The sequence below is a fragment of the Eucyclogobius newberryi genome, unplaced genomic scaffold (genome assembly GCF_026437365.1).
Source record: "Eucyclogobius newberryi isolate DKJ021-1_F unplaced genomic scaffold, fEucNew1.0.hap1 SCAF_13, whole genome shotgun sequence".
Taxonomy (NCBI): Eukaryota; Metazoa; Chordata; class Actinopteri; order Gobiiformes; family Gobiidae; genus Eucyclogobius; species Eucyclogobius newberryi.
Window position 1 is genome coordinate 6,787,833 of NW_027315757.1, and position 15,972 is coordinate 6,803,804.

The following is a 15,972-nucleotide window of genomic DNA, read 5'->3' on the forward strand; positions in this document are numbered from 1 at the left end:
ATTATTACTTCTAAATTTGTTACTTTGTTTACAGATTTTAGAGAGAGGGACTGAGGTGATTGCTAACACTTTGTTTCTGTGGGACAAAGACGATGATTTCGGTCTTGAGTTCCGTTGGAGAAAGTTGTTTTGCATCCACACACTGATCCGTTGAGGGCAGTGACAGAGTGAATCGACTGGTCCATATTCACCTGCCGTCAGTGACACATAGATCTGTGTCGTCTGCATAATTGTGATAGGACACACCACTGTTTTGTATAAACTGTCCCAACGGCAGCATGTACAGATTGGTCCAAGGATTGACCCTTGGGGCACCCCACAGGTCAATGCCAAGCTCTCAGAGACACAGTCACCAATCTCAACAAAGTATTTCCTGTTTTCAAGGTAGGACTTCAACCAATTTAATGTTTTAAATGGGGTTGGCTTGAAAACAGTGATTGTAAGGACAAAATGGTAATTATTATTCATTTTTTTCTTACCTAGCTCTGACATTCATTGAATGACACAGAATGTACACAATAAAAAATAATTTAACCATAATTTCCGGCCTTCTATGTTCAACTACTGTTGTTGTGTTACTTTTAATGGCAGTTGTCAGCCAACTGAAAAGGTGCATTTACTGCCACCTTTTGTAGTTGTACGTCTTCCGTAGTTGTAAGTCTTCAAAGTATGTGTTTTACGCTATGCTGAGAAAAAGAGAGAAAGCGCCTTCATAGCTTCTTCATAGCATACATCATTTTGTTGTTCTTCTTCTTCTTTGGTGTTTGATGGCAGTTGGCATCCAAGTGTTACATTACCGCGACCCACTGTAGTTAGACTTTAGACTTCATTCTTTGGAATTCATTCTTTGGACTTCATTCTTTAGACTTCACTCTTTACTTTCTTCTTATAAGTTGTGTTGTTGTTGTTGCCTTTAGCGGCTGCTCATGTTGTTGTTGTTTTTGTTGTTGTTGTTGTTGTTGTTGTTTTATGGCGGTTGGCCGCTCATGAGACGATATAAAGCATATGCCAAAAGAATGTGTTTGCATTTGATTCCTTTCCGCTTTGTAATATAAAGCGTATATATATAAAGTATATGCGTATGCTCCGTGCAGAAAGCAGTCTGTGTGTGAAGTTCATGAACCCGCAGTGGTAAAAGTGATCCACAGTGACGAGAAGTAACGTCAGTGCGTCTTCTCCTTGAAACACTGTATTTACCTCAGTGAAGTGTCAATTCTGCTCGGCCCCAGAGGCTGTGGGGGGCGTGCATACTTTTTTTTGGTTGTCATTTAGAGGTGTTTTTGAATCTTATTTAGTATTTGAGAAAACTAGATCTTACTGAAAATCAGTAAGCTAAACACACTTACAGTCCTGCTTTAAATGGGGTTGACTTGACATCACTTGTCATTTGTCCTGTCTTTTAGCTGTGCGAGAGCAAGAAGAAAGACGACGTAGGAACTATCGAGGCTTTGGAAGAGTGCAAGAAGAAGCTGCAGAAGGATTTGGAGATGTCCAACCTGTGCCTGGAGGAGAAGACCATGGCCTTTGAGAAGATGGAGCTAGAGGACATAACTGTGGACCTGGACCACCAGAGACAGATCGTGTCCAACCTGGAGAAGAAGCAGGAGATGTTTGACCAGGTACAACACTAGGGCAGGACGAGATGGCTTAACAATTTTTATCTCACGGTATAAGAGAGAAAATCTATGATAATGATTTAAGTTACAACAAACAGACTGGCTTAATATGGCTTTTATAATATTTGTCATTTTTATCATAATGTTCCTAATTTTATATCATCCCCAAATAGAACACATTATTAACCCAGCGATATGATATGACCCAGCCCTTTACAGTACCCTACACTTACACCATCACTTTGGGAACATTTAAAAGTGCTACTTAAATGTTAATGTATTGTTTCACTAGCAAGGACCACAACCCCAGCTACGATGCAAAGTGTTTATTGGCAGGCGAAAAACATGAACAACACAAATGTACAGAAGTTGATGCCGTTTTGGGGCTTCTTGCGATGAGGGCTGAAGGCTCCCGGGCCTCGATACCCCCAGTGTTGGGAAAGTTCATTTTCTACATGAACTAGTTCAGTTCATAGTTCACACATTTTAAAATGAACTATTTCAGTTCATAATTAAAAATGTTGAACTAAGTTCACAGCTCAGCTCAACGAGTTCAGTTATTTTTTTCAATATTATGCAATAATTGTTCTAAATTATTTCCACAGCCCAAATACAACCACAGGCAGCAATTATTTTATTAGTTTAATGCTGAAAATGTGTCAGATTTCATCTTCATATCCAATTTTGAATCCTTTCCCATGTGTTGCTGTCCATTCAGCACCACACTAGCAGCAGTTGCAGCTTTCAACCCCACATTATATTCTCAAAAACATGAGGGAAAACTTGCTGGGCAAAGTTTGCACAGAAATGTTAGATTGTTCCCATCCTCACCGACCTTATCATAAAACTCACGTTAATGGTCGTAGCAGGGCGACTCCTGCTGCTCTGTTGCTGCTTTTTGTTTTGATGCGCATGCGCAGCGCGGTGCGACACGCGGAATCTCTGTCGCCGCGATCTATTGCCTCTACAACTTCGGAGCTCTCACACTTGCCAGATATAGTCTCTTTTTGGGCAACTTAATGGTGTGTTTTTCACCTGGAAATCTCTAGAAATCTGACACCCTATTGAAAGAAAATAAAAATAACGAAGGTGCCGTTCACAGACACCAGAATGAACTCGTTCATATTATCGTTCGTCAGCAGTAATACCGTTCGTTCAGTTTGCGTTCACCAAAATTATGAACGCTTTCATTGAACGAAAGTTCATGAACGCACATTAGGCACAACACTGGATACCCCCATCTTAGAGATGAATTAGAATAATTAGAACAATTTAAAAGAGGGTGGGAGGGAGGGGCACGAAAATCATGAACTTAGGTGTATGTGATCTGGATGATTAACGGCGCAATGGACGATTTTTCGGCGATTTGAGAACGCAGGCGGCACTTCCCTGTGCGGACTGATACAATACACACGTGCGTTTGTTTATTAGCGCGACGGATCGCATCACATCTCTCGTCTCCCGTAGATTTCCGTCTTCTTCTGCGTCAGCTCGAACAGTCTTTCTCCGTCTTCATTTTGTCCCGTACACTGAGGGAACTATATTATGATAGATCAATGCGCTTGGACACGCGGAAACTTGGGGACGATTCGCACGCGGCTGCAGGTGAGCGGTAGGTGCGTTTTATGATTGATACGTGGCAGGACTAATCGGCAGTCCACGCCACGAGGAAACAAGACTCAGATTTGGGCCAAAAAAATCGTCCATTCAACCTTTAAGTAGTGTAGCCGCAGGAAGGGGCGAGATTTGGGGCTTGTCACAAGGGGATGATCTGCATGGTAAAGTTGGGATGACCAAGCTGCTGTTTGGAGTATGAGGAGAAGGTTCCTTGGACGAAAGCCCCAGTCTGGGAACTCCCAGAACATGACAGGACCAGCATCCCGGTGCCCGAAGAGGTGGCATCCCGATGCCCAAAGAGGGAAGACGCAGCATCCCGGTGCCCGAAGAGGGAAGACGCAGCATCCCGGTGCCCGAAGAGGCGGCATCCTGGTGCCCGAAGAGGCGGCATCCCGGTGCCGAAGGGGCGGCATCCCTGTACAGTGACTCTGTGACGTTTCCAAAACTGACTAAAAACCAGAAAGACCAGGCTGTTTCTTGGAACAAACTTGGTGCAAAGCCTAAACGATACAAAGATAACGTAAAGTCACCTAAAATACAGCTCACAAACAGATTTTTACCACTTTCAGAGGCGGAATTAAATGAAAAAAGGAAAATTTACGTGGCCAAAATACAGCAAGGAGGATCTGTGCTAAGCGTCAAGGTCAGACGGGGCGATAAGTCACGTGACGCATGAAAAGATAAACACATTTTCTTTTACAAGCGCCACTGTTTCTGAGATAACGTCACTCCTTCCAAATGTTATGGCTAAGCATGGAGGAGCTAAACAGTTTATTGTGCACGTGGGTGCAGTGGACATGCGGCGGGAACAGACTGAGGTTTTGAAAAAAGATTTGATAAAGTGGAAATCAAAACATTCATAAGTGGACCTCTACCAAACATCGACATCGATGAACAAATTTCAGCTGAACACATGGCTGTCCAAAGAGTGTGCACCGAGAGGACTACATTACATTGAGAACTTCTATCTATTCTGGAAACAAGAGGACCTGTTTAAGAGAAATGGCCCCCACCTATGCAGAGGTGGAGTGAGGGTGCTGACAGAGAACCCTGGACAGGGTCCTGAGCAGATAGTTAGAGAAGAGAGGAATGAGAGAAGAATTCCTGCTCCAACAGCCAGAGACCGAGCCAATGTTTCAACATCAACAGCACCACAACCACAGCCTCCACCAAAGGATTCATCAGCAGCCGCTCCACCACCACCAGCAAAGGATTCAGCTCCAGCTGCTCCACATTCACATCCACCGCCTCCAGCGAAGGACTCATCAGCAACAGCACCACAACAATCTTCAAAGGCCTTGGACCCATCTGTGACAGGCCCAACAACATCCCTGTCATCGCCCCTGCCTTCAGACCAGCCCTGGGTTCCCCCTACAACATCAACTCCCACTAGAGATTCCTCATTCTCCTTCTCATCTCCACTCTCACCCATGGGCCTTCCCAGCCATTTTGAATGTCTGATCAAATCAGGCCTTAAGATGGCTCCACTCACGCCCAATATAGCAAGATCAAGGGCTATGTCAATACTTATCAACTCTTCCCCGCACAAGCCGACTGCACCAACAAAAGCCCCACCACCCACCCCACCTCGCCTTTCACCTGGTATCTCCCATAAATAGGATGCACTGGGTCTCAGCGTTGCCGGGACTTATTGTCATATTAGAAATCAAACCAATGGCCCTATGTAAAAATAGCCCCCCCTAGTGCTATTTCTGTAGTCACATCACACAGATGGAAAAACAAAATGCGAGTCAGGCCCAATCTGAGAAATTTGATTAATATTCCCAGTGAAGAGATAAAACCCAGTCCCACTGAAACTAGTCTGAAACTTGCTGTGCTAAATGTCAGATCCTTATGTAACAAATCAATCCTAATTAATAATTTTATTTCTTCTTATAATCTTGATTTTATGTTTTTAACTGAAACATGGCTTGACAAAAACACAGGAAATGTAGTTCTGATAGAATCTGCCCCACCCAACTTTAAGTTTGAATCTGAAATATGTCGGTGTAATCCCTCATTCGTCCAGGCGTGTTCCATAGTAGAAAAAGCTTCAGTTGTAGTCATCTGGACTCAGTTTGAAAAAATAGACGTTTCGACTCTCATCCAAGAGTCATTGTCAATAACAGAATTTAGGTCGAGAACTCCGATATTAATACTGTTCTGTGGTAAGACCCGCCCAATGGGAGGAGCCTTCCTGAAGTAGAAAGAGTTGTTTGTTTCAACAGAAACTCCCCCTTGTATCTACCGAGCTAGCCTATTCAGAATCTTAATGGGCTGTTAAAACCTCTTTGTCTTTGTGAGACCCTGGCTCAACCACCCTGAGTACCTGATTAGCATCTGAATGTCCTTTACCTTTCCAGGGGTTCAGAATCCCATTATAAATAACAGGAAGATGAAACCTAAGCCCTCCATTTCTGTTGGCATAGCTCCAAAACTGTGGCTCCGCTATGTCGATGATACTTTTGTAACAATTAAGAAACAAGAGCTGGAAACCTTCTCTGATCACATCAATGCGGTGGACCCACATATTAGGTTTACAAGAGAAGACGCTAAGGAGAATCGCTTGGCCTTTCTTGATTGTTCCACGATCAGAGGAGAGGACGGGAAACTCCAAATAGAAGTATATAGGAAACCTACACACACGGACCAGTATTTGCTCTTTGGTTCCAACCACCCACTACAGCATAAGCTGGGGGTGATCAGAACCTTACAACACAGAGCTCAAGGTGTGCCCACCAGCTCAGAGGGCAAGAAGAAAGAGGAAAAACATGTCCGAAATGCCCTCTCAGCCTGTGGTTACCCCGCTTGGGCTCTCAACAGAGTGAAGAGAACCAAGAAGCAGGACAAAAGGGAAACTGAACAGAGAAGGAAGGGTGTTTCTATCCCTTATGTGTCTGGCCTGTCGGAAAAACTGCAGAGAATTTTTAGACAACACGAAGTCCCTGTTTATTTTAAACCAGGAAACACTTTAAGACAAAAACTGGTTCACCCAAAGGACAAGTTGCCGACTCAAAAACAGCAATGTAGTTTATTCGATCCAATGCAGTGAAGAAAGTTGTAAAGAACGTTACATAGGTGAGACGAAACAGCCTCTACACAAGAGGCTTTATCAGCACAGAAGAAATACTAGTTCAGGACCACAGAGCACTGTGCATCTCCATCTTGAAGCCTCTAATCACTCGTTTGAAGACGGTGAGGTGAAGGTTTTAAGCAGGGAGAAAAGATGGTTTGAAAGAGGAGTCAAGGAAGCTATTTTTGTTAAAAAAGAAAGACCTTCTTTAAACAGAAATGGAGGGCTTAGGTTTCATCTTCCTGTTATTTATAATGGGATTCTGAACCCCTGGAAAGGTAAAGGACATTCAGATGCTAATCAGGTACTCAGGGTGGTTAAGCCAGGGTCTCACAAAGACAAAGAGGTTTCTAATAGCCCATTAAGATTCTGAATAGGCTAGCTCGGTAGATACAAGGGGAAGTTTCTGTTGAAACAAACAACTCTTTCTACTTCAGGAAGGCTCCTCCCATTGGGCGGGTCTTACCACAGAACAGTATTAATATCGGAGTTCTCGACCTAAATTCTGTTATTGACAATAACTCTTGGATGAGTGTCGAAACGTCTATTTTTTCAAACTGAGTCCAGATGACTACAACTGAAGCTTTTTCTACTTTGAATCTGAAACACGAGAAAACAAAAAAGGGGGTGGAGTCTGTGCTGTCTTTAGAGATGAAATAATTACCCGCAGGTTGTCTTTTGGGGTGTTTTCATCATTTGAGTATGTATCCTTTAAAATGGAGCTAAAACGGTCTCCATCCATTCTCTTCATTGTTTTATACAAGGCTCCTCAGCACTGCCAAAGTTTTATTGATGATTTTACTGAGATGCTTTCAGTCGTGTGCACAGACTTTGATGGTTTGGTCATTACAGGTGGTTTCAATGTGCATGTTGATAATATTTGTGACAGAAAAGCTAAAGAGCTTGATGCTGTCCTTGAAACCTTCAGTCTTACTCAGCATGTGAGAGGCCCCACCCACAGCAGAGCCTTCCTGAAGTAGAAAGAGTTGTTTGTTTCAACAGAAACTCCCCCTTGTATCTACCGAGCTAGCCTATTCAGAATCTTAATGGGCTATTAGAAACCTCTTTGTCTTTGTGAGACCCTGGCTCAACCACCCTGAGTACCTGATTAGCATCTGAATGTCCTTTACCTTTCCAGGGGTTCAGAATCCCATTATAAATAACAGGAAGATGAAACCTAAGCCCTCCATTTCTGTTGGCATAGCTCCAAAACTGTGGCTCCGCTATGTCGATGATACTTTTGTAACAATTAAGAAACAAGAGCTGGAAACCTTCTCTGATCACATCAATGCGGTGGACCCACATATTAGGTTTACAAGAGAAGACGCTAAGGAGAATCGCTTGGCCTTTCTTGATTGTTCCACGATCAGAGGAGAGGACGGGAAACTCCAAATAGAAGTATATAGGAAACCTACACACACGGACCAGTATTTGCTCTTTGGTTCCAACCACCCACTACAGCATAAGCTGGGGGTGATCAGAACCTTACAACACAGAGCTCAAGGTGTGCCCACCAGCTCAGAGGGCAAGAAGAAAGAGGAAAAACATGTCCGAAATGCCCTCTCAGCCTGTGGTTACCCCGCTTGGGCTCTCAACAGAGTGAAGAGAACCAAGAAGCAGGACAAAAGGGAAACTGAACAGAGAAGGAAGGGTGTTTCTATCCCTTATGTGTCTGGCCTGTCGGAAAAACTGCAGAGAATTTTTAGACAACACGAAGTCCCTGTTTATTTTAAACCAGGAAACACTTTAAGACAAAAACTGGTTCACCCAAAGGACAAGTTGCCGACTCAAAAACAGAGCAATGTAGTTTATTCGATCCAATGCAGTGAAGAAAGTTGTAAAGAACGTTACATAGGTGAGACGAAACAGCCTCTACACAAGAGGCTTTATCAGCACAGAAGAAATACTAGTTCAGGACCACAGAGCACTGTGCATCTCCATCTTGAAGCCTCTAATCACTCGTTTGAAGACGGTGAGGTGAAGGTTTTAAGCAGGGAGAAAAGATGGTTTGAAAGAGGAGTCAAGGAAGCTATTTTTGTTAAAAAAGAAAGACCTTCTTTAAACAGAAATGGAGGGCTTAGGTTTCATCTTCCTGTTATTTATAATGGGATTCTGAACCCCTGGAAAGGTAAAGGACATTCAGATGCTAATCAGGTACTCAGGGTGGTTGAGCCAGGGTCTCACAAAGACAAAGAGGTTTCTAATAGCCCATTAAGATTCTGAATAGGCTAGCTCGGTAGATACAAGGGGAAGTTTCTGTTGAAACAAACAACTCTTTCTACTTCAGGAAGGCTCCTCCCATTGGGCGGGTCTTACCACAGAACAGTATTAATATCGGAGTTCTCGACCTAAATTCTGTTATTGACAATAACTCTTGGATGAGAGTCGAAACGTCTATTTTTTCAAACTGAGTCCAGATGACTACAACTGAAGCTTTTTCTACTTTGAATCTGAAACACGAGAAAACAAAAAAGGGGGTGGAGTCTGTGCTGTCTTTAGAGATGAAATAATTACCCGCAGGTTGTCTTTTGGGGTGTTTTCATCATTTGAGTATGTATCCTTTAAAATGGAGCTAAAACGGTCTCCATCCATTCTCTTCATTGTTTTATACAAGGCTCCTCAGCACTGCCAAAGTTTTATTGATGATTTTACTGAGATGCTTTCAGTCGTGTGCACAGACTTTGATGGTTTGGTCATTACAGGTGGTTTCAATGTGCATGTTGATAATATTTGTGACAGAAAAGCTAAAGAGCTTGATGCTGTCCTTGAAACCTTCAGTCTTACTCAGCATGTGAGAGGCCCCACCCACAGCAGAGAGGCCCCACCCACAGCAGAGAGCACACGCTAGATCTCATAATTACAAAGGGGGTAAATATTTCAAATGAAAGGTGGTCGATGCTGCTCTGTCTGATCATTTCTGTGTCTTCTTTGACCTGTCTGTTTTTCCCAAACCACCAGCTGGTCCTGCAGTTGTTCAGAGGAGACACATAAATGATGGCACAAGGTGCACTGTTTATGGAAATGATAAACTTTGAAAATGTCTCATGTTCTAATGTAAATGATTTGTTGAACTCTGTTACATCTAGTGTTTTGAATGTTCTGGACACCATTGCCCCTATGAAGGCTAAAATGGTTAAAAAATAAGCAGAAGGCGCCGTGGAGAAATGATGATTCGGTCAGGGCACAGAAAAGGGAGTGCCGCAGGGCCGAACGGAAATGGGGCAAGTCAAAGCTCCAGGTTCAAAAAGAGATTTACAAAGAGAAGCTGAACATGTACAACCTCATTTTATGTAGAACTAGGGAAAGATATTTCTCTGAAATTATTACAGATTAACAAACCCTCCAGCTCAGCTGCCCTTAGAACTAATTTCCACATCCAAGTGTAATGAGTTTGCATTATTCTTTAATGACAAAGTTCAGGGCATTAAGAATGCTATAAATCCCACAGGGACTGGGTGGGCATCACTGGCACTGCCCTAAACTGGCTAAGGTCCTATCTGGAAGACAGGAAGTACTTTGTTGAAATTGGTAGCGGTGTCTCAGACCACATGACCCTGACCTGTGGAGTGCCCCAAGGGTCAGTCCTGGGTCCCCTTCTGTTCAACCTTTACATGCTGCCGTTAGGTCAGTTGATACGCAGTGAAAATGTGTCCTATCACAATTATGCAGACGACACTCAGATCTATGTTTCACTGTCGGCAGGTGAATATGGACCAGTGGATTCACTCTGTCACTGCATCCAACAGATCAGTTTGTGGATGCAAAACAACTTTCTCCAGCTGAACTCAGACAAGACTGAAATAATCGTTTTTGGCCCACAGAAACAAAGAGAAAGTGTTAGCGTCACCTCCAGAGTCTCGCTCTAAAACCTACAAACCAAGTTAGAAATCTGGGGTAATAATGGACTCAGACTTGAACTTTAACAGGCACATCAAATCAATAACATCAGCAGCTTTTTACCATTAATCAAACATTGCCAAAAATATAGTGTCTAAACCAGATTTGGAGAGACTTATCCACGCATTTGTCTCCAGTAGATTAGACTACTATAACGGCTTGCTCACTGGCCTCTCCAAACGAGCTTCAAAACAGCTGCAGTTCATCCAGAACGCTGCTGCTCGGGTCCTGACCAGAACCAGGAAGTATGATCACATTAGTCTTGTTCTCAGGTCTCTGCACTGCCCCCTGTGGCTCAGAGAATAGACTTTAAAGCAGCTCTGCTTGTGTACAAGTCTCTCCATGGCCTAGCACCAAAGTACATCTTGGACATGTTAGTGCCATATGAACCATCTCGCACTCTAAGGACCTCAGGGACCGGCCTCCTGCTGGTGCCCAGAGTCAGGACAAAACATGGACCGGCCTCCTGATGGTGCCAGAGTCAGGACTAAACATGGGGAATCTGCATTTCAGTTTAATGCAGCTAAAATCTGGAACAGTCTTCGTGAAGATGTGAGACAGGTTCTACTCTGACAATGTTCAAATCGTAGCTAAAAACAGTTTTGTTTAGCTGCACATATGACTGAAAGGATTTTTCCTTGATTTAATTAGTTTAAACAATCAGTTGGATTGATTTAAAAGGGAGTTGGACTCCGAAACACGTTGGACGTGTAAAAGTATGTACAATCAGTTGGACTGATTTAAAAAGGAGTTGGACTTCGAAAACACGTTACCCTCTGTGGCTAGTTTTTTTTTTTTTTTTTTTTCTATTTAGTTAATTTTATTGTATTTCTGTTTTTGTCATTTCTTTGTGATTTTAATGCATGTTTCCTGTTGTGTGAAGCACTTTGAATTGCCTTGTGTATGAAATGTGCTCTACAAATAAACTTGCCTTGCCTCTCCTGTGCTGGGCGGGGTGAGGCCTGGGTCGGGCCGATGCATCGGAAAGAACGAGGTTGAGCTAATCCATAGAAAGGTAAGGAACAGTGTGTTTTCGAGCGAGGGCTCCCGCCGCCGTGGAGCGTGTGCACGAAAACCATGAACACAGGTGTATGTGATCTGGATGATTAAGTAGTGTAGCCGCAGGAAGGGGCGTGGTCCTGCTCCCGAACTTAAGATAACAAACTTATCTTCATATCGATGTTTTAAATTCTGCTGTGTTGAATTATGTATTTCAATAATCACTCATAGTATTGTACAGTCTTACCAGTATTGGGTGTAACTTAGTACTGTAATTAAATTACAATTTTAAGTTACTATGTAAGTTGTGAAAGGAATGTAACCTTCCTCTGCAACAAGCGTCTGATACAGTCTAAACAAGGAGCAGATTGAAAGTGCTAAAAGTGTCAAACCCACAGATATGACTTGTACTTCTACTGTGAGGCGAAGCTCAGAGGCTGAGAAAAGCAGAATATATTTCCCATTCTAATGATGATCCTAGTGTTATGTCATTTCACACACTTTAAACAACTAATTTGTTGTGTGTCTCTGTGGTTTCTACCATCATGGCACCTCGACCATTTGCCAAATGTCACTTTCCTCTCTCTCCCCATTTCACGCTGGAGCTGTCTAATCTATTCATGCCTTTGGGACAGAAATCTCTTCTATGTTTATCTGTAGTATCTGTGTCATGAATGCAGTGGTGTAGAGTGTGTCTAAAAGAGTTGGCCGTGCTTCTGTCTTGTGCAGATGCTGGCTGAGGAGAAGAGCATCTCGGCGCGGTACGCAGAGGAGAGGGACCGCGCAGAGGCTGAGGCCCGAGAGAAGGAGACCAAAGCCCTGTCCATGACCCGAGCACTGGACGAGGCTCTGGAGGCCAAGGACGAGCTGGAGAGGCTCAACAAGCAGCTGAGGGCCGAGATGGAGGACCTGATGAACTCCAAGGACGACGTGGGCAAGAACGTGAGTCTGGAAAAGGCACTTTTTACAGATGTGGATTAGAGGCCGTTTCTACTTTTCCCTCTTATTGTTCCTACATTGGGCATATGTTTATGAATTACAGACACCTGTCTGCCCCAATGTGGTCCTGTTATTTCAAAAGATGCAAAAGACATTTGTCATTGTATTTCTTGGTAAGACAAACATTTTTGAAACAAACCTATGAACTATGAACTATTTTAAATACTTCTCATGCATATACTGTGGAAGTGTCCCTGGCTAGGACCCTACACTCTCCATTTCCATCAAGGAATGTGATTAGAGCTGTATTCAATATCTGCTTTACTTACTTTACTTAAGTAAAGTTGATTTAGCATAACATGTCTCCTTGAAGAATATAAATCTTACTTATTCAGAAAAAGCCAGTGTGGTGCCGGAGATTGATTCTTGAGGTGCGTTGAGTCGAAGAAGAAGGAAAACTCGCTGACACTTTGTATTTTAGAAGATGCTTTAATCACAGAAAGCAGCATCAATTTACAGACAGCCGGCATGTGCCTGGGAACTTCAGTTTGGCCGAGATAGAAGAACCCTGAACAAAGCTTTCACCAGATATTTATAAACCTTTAACCCAAAGAAACACCCCTCAAAACTGACCTTTGATCCAAATGAGCTTGACGATGAGCCCCCAATCTTCCTAACCGTGCCCAATATACGCCATTCTTTTGCACAGCTCTTTCCTGCATAAACAATGGACCCGCTGCAACTGTATTCCGGTCTTAAAAACAAGTTGCCCCAATCTTGCCTAACCATGTAGGAATGTACGCCCTCAACTCGACTCCTCAGCGCACACACATAAGCATCCCTGTAGCATGTTCTTAGAGGCCCTCCGCCGAATACATTGTCAGAACATTACAGAGCGGAAACCCACATTCCTTTGCAATGACAGATGAAACACATCGTGTAGTTTAATATACCTCACCAGTGTTACAACCATCACATTAAAGATATATATATTGACAAGTTTTATATAGAACTGACTGCTATCACTCTTGTAATGGCTGATTTTACAATGTGTTATGGTATTTAGTAGACAAACATAATTCTAGGAGATATGGTCATGTATTTCTCAATTTCAATTTATTTTTGTAAGGCCCAAAATCACAACAACAGTTGCCTCTGAGGGCCGAATCAACAATGTCTGTGGTGCGATGGAGTCAGACAATGTCTGTGGTGGCGAGGGACAATGTCCCAGGGTCCTCTGTCCTTAGACTCTCCTTCTCGGCCAGGAAAAACTACAAAAAAAACCTCTTTGGGAAAAAAGCGTAGAAACCTGGAGGAGTTCCAGTGAAGGAGAGATCCGACTCTCACAGACGGACAGACGGACACGAGGGAGACTGGAGCTGGACCCACTCTTCAGGCAGATGAGGGACCGACTGAGGCGAACTGGACCCACTCTTCAGGCGGATGAGGGACCGACTGAGGCGAACTGGACCCACTCTTCAGGCAGATGAGGGACCGACTGAGTCGAACTGGACCCACTCTTCAGGCAGATGAGGGACCGTCTGAGGCGAGCTGGACCCACTCTTCAGGCAGATGAGGGACCGACTGAGGCGAACTGGACCCACTCTTCAGGCAGATGAGGGACCGACTGAGTCGAACTGGACCCACTCTTCAGGCAGATGAGGGACCGTCTGAGGCGAGCTGGACCCACTCTTCAGGCAGATGAGGGACCGTCGGAGGCGAGCTGGACCCACTCTTCAGGCAGATGAGGGACCGTCCACACAGGGCAGGGACCACTTCACCAGGGGAGGGGCATCTGGGTCCACAGGTCCTCAGGAGTGAGAGAAAGAAAAAGAAGGCGGTGAACAGTTTGCAAGTGGAATCAAAAAATAAATATTGTTTGATAGCATAAGTAGTCAGAAGAAGAAGAGGATAGTGCTCAAGCTGTCATACTTCCCCCAGCATAGTTACTCCTAGGGCAGCGTAGCTAAAGCTGTGGGTTTATGTTTCTGTTCCTAACTAGTCTGACCATAAGCGATTTCGAAGAGGAACGTTTTAAGCCTGGACTTAAATGAAGAGACTGTGTCAGCATATTTAACATGGGTCGGGAGCTGATTCCATAACACAGGGGCTTGGTAGCTAAACGCTCTACCTCCTACAGTACTTTTAGAGACTCTTGGCACCACCAGAAGGCCGGCATTCTGAGAGCGAAGAGCTCTGTTTGGATGATATGGTTCTATAGCATCTTTGAGGTAGGATGGGGCCATGTCATTTATGGCTTTGTAGGTCAAGAGTAGAATTTTGAATTTGATTCTAGACTCGACGGGGAGCCAGTGAAGAGACTTCAGCACTGGCGTAATGTGCTCTCTTCTTTTTGTTCCTGTTAGTAATCTTGCTGCTGCATTTTGAACCAGTTGAAAGCTTTTTATGGAGCTTTTAGGACACTCTGCAAGCAGGGAGTTACAGTAGTCTAATCTAGTCGTTACAAATGCATGGATAAGTTTTTCGGCATCACTTTTAGGCAGGATTCTTCTGATTTTGGCTCTTGTTGCGCAAATGGAAATAGGCTGTTTTACAAGCTTGATTTATATGAGCTTTAAATGAGAGCTCCTGGTCAAATAAGACTCCAAGGTTTCTTACAGTAGAACTGGAGGCTACACTGACATTGTCCAGTGTGGCTATCTGCTCAGATAAAGCGTCTCGTAGATGCTTAGGGCCAAGCACAATGACCTCGGTTTTTTCAGGGTTAAGAAGCAGGTAGTTTAGTGTCATCCAGGTTTTTATCTCCTTCACACAAGTACTAAGTCTGTCTACTTGATCGCTCTGATCAGGTTTCATTGATAAATACAGCTGAGTGTCATCTGCATAGCAGTGGAAGTTAATGTCATGCTTTCTGATAATGTTGCCTAATGGCAGCATATAAAGAGTAAACAGAATTGGACCGAGTACCGAACCCTGTGGCACACCGTAAATTACTTTAGAGCATGGTGAGGAGCTCTGGTTTACATTAACAAATTGGAACCTATCAGATAGATAGGATTTAAACCAGCTGAGGGCTGTTCCTCCAACACCTACATCACATTCTAACCTCTGCAGTAGAATGTTGTGGTCGATGGTGTCAAACGCTGCGCTGAGGTCCAACAGAACCAGGATTGAGACCAGTCCATCGTCAGCGGCTAATAACAAATCATTTGTGACTTTAACTAGTGCAGTTTCAGTGCTGTGGTGGGCTCTGAACCCTGACTGGAAAACTTCAAATAAGTTATTGTCCTGCAGGTGGCGACAAAGCTGTTTTACTACAACTTTTTCAAGGATTTTAGAGACAAAGGGAAGATTTGAAATAGGTCTGTAGTTTACCAATAGGTCGGGATCTAGATTAGGCTTTTTCAGAAGAGGTTTAATGACTGCATGTTTGAAGGACTGTGGAACATAGCCACTTTCGATTGAAGTATTTATTATATTAAGAATAGGGTCTATAATTAGGGGAAGAATGTCTTTGAGGAGTCTGCTTGGGATGGGGTCTAGGACACAAGTTGAGCTTTTAGAGGACATAATGGCTGAAGTTATCTCTGCTTGATCAACAGCTGTGAACCTTTCTAAGTTTACAGGTGGATTTATATGGGACGTTAGATTTACAGCTTGGGCTAGTTCAGGGCTAATAGAGGGGGTAATTTCATCTAATTTATCTCTGATTGTTTTTATTTTATTGTTAAAAAATAGGAGGAAATCATCAGAGCTGAGTGTAGCTGGGAGTGAGGGCTCTACTGCACTGTGACAGTTTGTTAGCCTAGCTACAGTGCTGAAAAGGAATTTAGTGTTACTTTTGTTGACTTCTATTAGACTTGAATAATA

General features: G+C 43.5%; 1 protein-coding gene and 1 long non-coding RNA gene across 2 annotated transcripts in view; both read left to right on the top strand.

Annotated features, from left to right (window-relative positions):
* Positions 1 to 15,972, top strand: part of LOC140357893 (uncharacterized) — a 51,174-nt gene that overhangs the window by 498 nt on the left and 34,704 nt on the right. The window lies entirely within an intron of this gene.
* LOC140357765 (myosin heavy chain, embryonic smooth muscle isoform-like) overlaps positions 1 to 15,972 on the top strand; it is a 30,048-nt gene that overhangs the window by 207 nt on the left and 13,869 nt on the right. Inside the window, exons 2-3 of the mRNA XM_072442282.1 lie at positions 1,404 to 1,619; positions 11,932 to 12,144. Of these exons, the coding sequence (XP_072298383.1) occupies positions 1,404 to 1,619; positions 11,932 to 12,144 (429 nt within the window). The remainder of the gene's footprint in view (positions 1 to 1,403; positions 1,620 to 11,931; positions 12,145 to 15,972) is intronic.